Source organism: Ictidomys tridecemlineatus, chromosome X, assembly GCF_052094955.1.
Source record: "Ictidomys tridecemlineatus isolate mIctTri1 chromosome X, mIctTri1.hap1, whole genome shotgun sequence".
Classification (NCBI taxonomy): Eukaryota; Metazoa; Chordata; class Mammalia; order Rodentia; family Sciuridae; genus Ictidomys; species Ictidomys tridecemlineatus.
The window spans coordinates 10,008,877-10,016,213 of NC_135493.1; the positions used below are offsets into that span (position 1 = coordinate 10,008,877).

Below are 7,337 nucleotides of genomic sequence, written 5' to 3' on the forward strand. Positions count from 1 at the left end.
GGTCAGTGGGGGGATATTCATTTGGGGTTTATATTTTGACCCTGGTGAGTGGATCTCTCTTTCTCTTTCCTCCTCTCTCCCTCCTTCCCTTCCCCCTTCTCTCTCTCCCCACCCTTCCTGGTTACCATGTTTTAAGCTGCTTCCCTCCACAATGACCTTTTGCCATGATGTTCTGCCTCACATAGGCCCAAAGCAATGGAGTTTGTTGATTATGGACTGAACTCTGAAACCATGAGCCAAAATATAAACTTTTCCTCCTTTACATTGTTATTGTCTGGTCTTTTATCCAGTGCATTGAAAAAGATGACTAAAATAGAAATCATACCAGAAGTGGGGTCATTGCTATGACTAAAAAGATCATGTGATTCAGAAGCATTTGGAGCTACTTTGCAGGGAAAAGAAATTTGAAAAGTTTAGAGATGCAAGTTGGAAAAGCTTTAGAATATAGTAAGTGGAGATTAATAGGTGATTCTTGTGGGAGCTCAGAAGACCAGAATGCTCAAAGAACTATAGATAATAAAGGGCTTATGAGGTTTCAGAGGAGAAAGACTATTGGATCATTCATATAATGTTCTGGCAAATAATTTGTCTACATTTGACCATGTCCTGAGACTTTTTGTGACACTGAATTTAAAGACAATGTACTAATTATTCTGGGGGAGAAAATTTCAAGACAGAAAAGCGCTCAAGTGGTGGTACAGATATTGCTGGCATCTTTAAGCCAAATTTACTGTGATATTTAGAAACATAAAGCAAAGAAAAAAATTGAAAAACTTGCAGTTTGTCCTGAAAATGGCAAGTAAAACTGGGGGTAAGGAAGTTTGGGTTGTTAAAGACATTACAGTAGATAAAAAGATACCAATTACTTTGCACAGAGACAATCAGAAGGATGTTTTGAGGGGATCTCAGGAATTGACGAAGATCAAACCCATCTCAGGTTCAAGAATGCGAAAGCAAAAGTTTCTTTGAAAACAGACCACGAGGGTCCCTGCTTGCATAGTGGGGCCTAAGAAGTTGATTCACCATGCTTATCTCCCCAGGCACTCAGAGACTGCTGCAGCCATGGTTCCAGGAGTTTGGGCTACTGCTTGAGATTGTGTCAGACCCTGGCATCAACCACAATGTGCTGGTTCTGCAGAAACCAGGTAAGGTATAGCAAGGTTGAAGCTTCTGCAAGCTACCCCTAAAAGGGTGATACACCAAGATGTGAAAAGGAAACCTAAGCTGCAGTGGAAAGCCCTGAGATTAAGAGAGGCCAGTAATATGGAATGTGTGCCAAGGGAAGCTACAGGAATCAAGCAGAGATAATTCAGGAGAGAAGCTATGTGGGCTTTAACCATCAAGGCCATAGGGGCAGAGCTACACACATCATTTCCAAAGAACATCATGATGCCATTTGCCTCAGATGCTGGACGTGGAGCTACACAACTTGCTTTTCCAGTTGCATTTTGGTCTTGCTTTAATCTCATTCCTTCTTTCTATGCTCCTATTTCTCACTTTTGGAAGAGAAATGTTTACTCTGTACCATTATACATTGGATATACATAACTTGCTTTTGATCTTTATCAGGTAACAGTTTGTGTTAAGTCACAGATGAGATTTTGCTCATGAATTTTGTCTTGAGTCACAGATGAGATTTTGGTCTTAAACTTAGTAATACTGAACTGTTAAGACTATGGGAACTCTTGGAAATGGAATATATATGTTTTGAATTGTGAGATTAGCATGAGCATGAACTTTCAGTAGCCAGAGGAAGAATGTTATGGTTTGTATATGTAATGTCCTCCATAAGTTCATGTGTGAGACAATGCAAGCATATTCAGAAATGAAATGATTAGATTATCAGAGTTGTAACCTAATCAATAGATTAATTCACCATTATAATTGGGGGGCTATTCTTTTCCGTGGTGACTAGAGACAGTGTGTTCCCTCCCTCCCTCCCTCTCTCTCTCTCTCTCTCTCTCTCTCTCTCTTTCTCTCCCCTTCTTGATTGTTCTGAGCTGCTTCCTTTCACCATGATGTTCTGCCTCAATTCAGGACCAGTGCCATGGAGTTAGACAACCATGGACTGAGCCTCTGAAACTGTGAGCCAAAATAAACTTTTATCTTCCACATTGTTCTTTTCAGGTTTGTTGATTACAAAATGAAAAAAGTAACTAAAACAGCTTGTATTTATATATAATTATTTCTTGTGTATTGATTTTGTGTCCTGAAATCTAGTTAAACTCAGTTATTAGTGGTAGAAGGTTTGTATGGATTAAATTTTCTCCAAAGACCCTCTTGTAGTCTTTGACAAAAGACTCTTATGTTCTCTGCTTTTCAATCATAATCCTTTTTCCCCATTTTTACACTGGACAGAATCTCTAGCACCTAGGTAAACAGCCATCCTGGATGTCTTAGGTTATAATATCCCTCATATAAACACCTCAAACAACTTTTAGCATATGAATACCTCCTTTCCCCACCCCCACAGCACACACTGATAAAATCCATGTCCAGATAGTTCATTTACAAATATAAACACACTCCCTAATTCAAAATAAGATGAGGATACGCATTAGAGAAAGTATTCACTGAAGTCTTAAAAGACTAGACTGTGATTTCAGACTGGAAACAGAAAACTGAAGAGTTCTACTTTGCCATTGGAGAAAATCAGACAAGATAAAAAACCCATCTGACAGTATCAATGAAATAAATGTTCTTTAATGTATATAAGATGTAGGGGCTGGGGATGTGGCTCAAGTGGTAGCACGCTCACTGGCATGTGTGGGGCACTGGGTTTGATCCTCAGTACTACATTAAAAAAATAAAGATGTTGTATCCACCAAAAACTAAAAAATAAATATTAAAAAATTCTCTCTCTCTCAAAAAAAAAAAAGAGTTGTAGGAGGAATGTAGGATGATTCACATATTCACTAATACCAAAATGTGACTATATTATCTTGGAAGGATTTTAGATGAGATATATAAAATACCATACAAAATAGGTAGTGGTAAGGGTTGGAACAACAAAAAGGAACCATATGATATTAATAACTATGAAGGAAGGCTTGAAGGAATCATTTTTTTCTGTCAATATATATCATGAAAATTGAACTTCAGAAGACAAAAAAAGAGTGACAGATAAATTTGGCACACATATTTAGGGAGTGGTTAAAAAACAACCATAGCATTTAGGCCTCTCCAATATCCTCCATCACAATGGAAGCATCAGGGATGGGGCTGTGTGATGTCTTGGCCACCACAGAGCTCCCATTGGCTGGAATAGTTGCTGGGGAACCAAACAAATCTTATGGGTGTGGTTACTCACTGGCTAGTATAAAAAGGATGAGCAGGAGCCCTTCCAATATAGATGCTGAGAGATTTAGCTTTAGCTCATCAACTCCCCATATCCAACAAAGGTAACATAGCTATACAACTCACCATAAAATGGGAGACCCAACAGTGAACATCAAAGTGAAGGAGATGGAGTCTTCTGGCCAACCCCAAAACAGAGAAAGTGAAAAGGTCAGATGACCCTGTTGTTTTCCTCCTCCGCTTTTTCCCCCATAGATTCCCCACCACAGGATTTGTACCTTGTCCTTCCATGACATGAATCCCTTATTCAGTCTGCACCCCTTATCATAAAGCTCCCCTGGCCACATAGTTTCTATTTTACCCAAAACTAATGCTCTCTACATTCTGTTTCATTGCCAGATACAGAAAATACTTACAAGAGTAAAAGTTGTGCTTGAAAAGAGTTTGAACAAAACAAAAAAGTCAACAATTATCGTGTTTTACTATCAGTCCGATAAGAAAAGAAATCTGAGTCAGCTGGAGAAAAATGAAGGGATTTCTTTTGAGAATTCTACAGATCCTCAAAACACTCCTGAGAGGAAATGCCCAGACTGCTGAATGTGTCTGTAGTATCTCCAGGAAACTATGGAGACATGGTCAGATGTTCAAAATTAAATCTGATAAATAAAGTGAGAATAAGTCTTAAATGAAGATTTTTGTGTGTATTTCTGTTCTCTAATGGTGGGAAAGGAAAGAAGGGAAGGTATTTGAGACACAACAGGAAATGGAGGCCACAGGGTGGGGAATGAATGCATGGGTTCGTAGCCAAATATAAATAATCACAGGGGAAAGAGCACCAAAGATGATTTTCTTAAAATTTTACTTCACAGGTGGAGAAGTAAAGAATATTGCATTTCATGAAAGGTGTATGTGTCTTTCAGGAGAGAGGGTCAGATGGGGAGATCTGTAATACATGAGTTGCAGTGAATACTTTCCAAAAGGCAGGCAACAAAATCATATCCAGATTGCCTACGTCACAATGGTGTTTATTATAATCCAACTAGTGTTCTAAGCAACTGGAAGCCTTAAGGGAGACCAACAATCTCACCCTCCAGAAAGTAACTAGTGGCACCCACACACTAAAATAATGGAATTTGATGACTATAATCCTCCCAAAATAAGGACATTTTCTTTTTTAAGAATCTTCATGTGGAACAGTTGCCAAAGAGGGCAGGGCAGTGGAGTGGCCTGCCACCAAAGTAGGCAATAAAGGGGAATATTGTCTACAGCAATATATATATTAATACAAAAGTAGAAGCTACTTCAATACTCCAACATTTCTAATATTTACAATTAAATATTCTTCCTTGGCGGGGAGGGATGTTGTTTTTGTTGGGGGCAGGGTACAGTAGAGTGCTTTAGACATTGAGTTCAAAGGGTTCAGTTAATCCTATACCTTGAGGTAATTGTAAGACTCTCTTCTGTTTATTTACTTATTCCCTCTCCTTATTTCTACTTTTCAATTTCCTTCCCTTTCTTCTCAATCATTCTAATGTATTTCAGCATATATTTTCATTTGTGAGTGTTAATAAAATATATATTATTGTTAGCATCTCAAAAATTTGTTTTTGTTGTGAATATTTAATGTTTCATTTAGGTCTGGTTTGAAGACCTATATATCCTCCTATGAATATGTCTAATCTGTTTCCTTTTGTAAATGACTATGTTAGATACATTGTTTTCACTTTGAAATCTTCAGAATGATATTTTGATTTTGCTTTCACTCTTCTGTGAAAGATTTGTTTGATTTATACCTTAATGATTGTTTGTTTATTTATTTATTTGTGGTGCTGGGGATTGAACCCAGGGTCTTGTGCATGTGAGGCAAGCACTCAACCAACTGAACTATATTCCCAGTTACTTAATGTTTATTTTTAATGATTGTAATTATGTTCATTTTTATTGTAGAGAAGCATAATTGATTTTTATGTTGAACTTTCTATTTTGAGATAATTTTATGTTCATATGCCATTGTAAGAATTTATATAGAGGACTGGGGTTGTAGCTCAATGGTAGAGCACTTGCCTGGTGTGTTTGAACAACTGGGTTTGATCCTTAGCGACATATAAAAATAAATTTTCAAATAAAGCTTAAAAAAGAAATAGGGAGATTCCAGTATATTTTTTACTCAGTTTCCTCCAATGGTAACACCTTAAAAAGATAATACAATGTCACAACCAAGGATTTGGCATTGATGTAAACCATCAGATTTTCCTAGTTTTATATGTTCTCGTGTGTGTGTGTGTGTGTGTGTGTGTGTGTGTGTGTGTGTGTTTATTTATGTGAAATTTTATTATATGGTAGATTCAAGTTACAACTCACCAAAGTAGTATAGAAGTAAAGATACAGAAGCATTTCTTCAACAAAAGGATCTGTCATGTTGTCTTTTAATAACAACACTGAATGTTCTGAATGTACTATCTTCACCTCTATAATTTTGTTATTTTGAGAATGTTCCATAAATATAATCATACAGGAAGTAGTCTTTTGGAATTTGATTTTTCCACTCAGCATCAGTCTCTCAGGATTCATTCATTTTGTTGCATGTATCAATAGTTTATTCATTTTTAACCCTGAGTATAGCATTCCATGCTATAGATGTACCACACTTTACTTAATCAATTCTCCTGTTGAAAGATATCTGGAATATTTGCAGTTTCTGACAATTACAAATAAAGTCACTATAACCATCTAAATGCAGAATTCTGTGTGAATGTAAGATTTAATACCTCAGGAATAATTACCCAAGGATGTTTTTTTCAAGGTAGTATGATAGTTCTCATGCTTAGTTTCATAAGAAAATTTTCAAACTTTCCAACAGGGCTGTATTATTTCATATTCCTACCAGCAATGCATAAGTGGTTCAGTTTCTTTGTATCCTCAACAGAATTTGATTTTGTCACTTTTAAAATTTGATAAATGTGTAGCAACATTAAATTGTGCTTAATTTATATTTCCCTGAGTGTAAATATTGCAGAAAGTCTTTTTCATGTGCTTATTTACCACCTGTATGTTCTCAATCCTTTCTTTTTCAAAAGTTAATGATAATGCCTTAGAAAAATGATATTTACATGTGTATCAAGTTTGAAAATGACACAAGAATTGGAAGATTCTCCTGATAATAGAATCTAAGTGCAATGAGTTTAAATAAGCTAGACTGTGGACTATTAGAACTACTACTAGAACAAAGAGATTTTTTTTTTTTACTTAGGAAAACTGTCGTGTTTCTTTGGTTTAACATTAATATAAAAAAATAAATTCAGAGATTTTCAATTAATAATAAATCTAATGTAATCATGGATAAGAAGGCTGTACAAAAACTATCAGTCCTTTAACTAAGTTCAATGGACAGGTATTTCAAGTAAGAGATGACATTCTCCTCCTATACTGTGTTGATCTGATTATAGGGAATAGATGCAAAGTAAAGAGCATTAGAGGACAAGAATAAATTTGGGTGATTATGGGACTTGAAACAGCATCATGGGGTAAATGAAAGAAAAAAAACTATATCGGGAAGGGTCATTATGGGAAACAGATTATACACTTAGATAAGATTATTTGAGAAGACTAATTGCAAAGCAATGGGAGAACATAGGGAAACCAAAAAACTTGTGACATAACTTAGGTTGGCAAACAAGAGGACATCTGCTACCAACCCATCTGGATAGGGAGTGGTAGAAAACTAGAGAGATGTGAGAGAACTATAAGACAAAAAGTAGGATCTAGATAAAAGGTGAAAAAGGCCAGAAAAATACTGCAAGAAGGGAACCTGAGGACCAAATATTCTGACTTAATTTTCTTTCTTCCAATCATCTGTAGGGGTCTTCCATTGACTAAAATAGACAGATGTTAGAGAACAGAGACAGTTTGGTAATATAGACCATGGTTCATACCAGTTGGACTTGTGAGAGCACAAGGCAGAGTAGAGAAGAGAATATGCTAAGAACATTGAAATCAGAGTAACAAGATTCAAGAGAGATCATAATATCTTTCTTTCTCTC

The 7,337-nt window shown here is 36.2% G+C and overlaps 1 protein-coding gene across 1 annotated transcript; it reads left to right on the plus strand.

The window, feature by feature from the left end:
- The first annotated feature begins 1,024 nt into the window (after positions 1 to 1,024).
- On the plus strand, positions 1,025 to 4,440 carry LOC120889911 (uncharacterized). The gene is made up of 2 exons (XM_078034176.1): positions 1,025 to 1,145; positions 3,647 to 4,440. Exons 1-2 carry the CDS (start codon positions 1,025 to 1,027, stop codon positions 3,892 to 3,894), a joined length of 369 nt encoding a protein of 122 aa, XP_077890302.1. The 3' UTR covers positions 3,895 to 4,440.
- Positions 4,441 to 7,337: the final 2,897 nt, after the last annotated feature.

Excerpts from the sequence above, each read along its gene's own strand:
- LOC120889911 (XM_078034176.1), top strand. The coding sequence starts at position 1,025 with ATGCTTATCTCCCCAGGCACTCAGAGACTGCTGCAGCCATGGTTCCAG. Across the intron at positions 1,146-3,646 it reads GCTGGTTCTGCAGAAACCAG|TTTCTATTTTACCCAAAACT; the intron begins GTAAGGTATAGC and ends CTGGCCACATAG.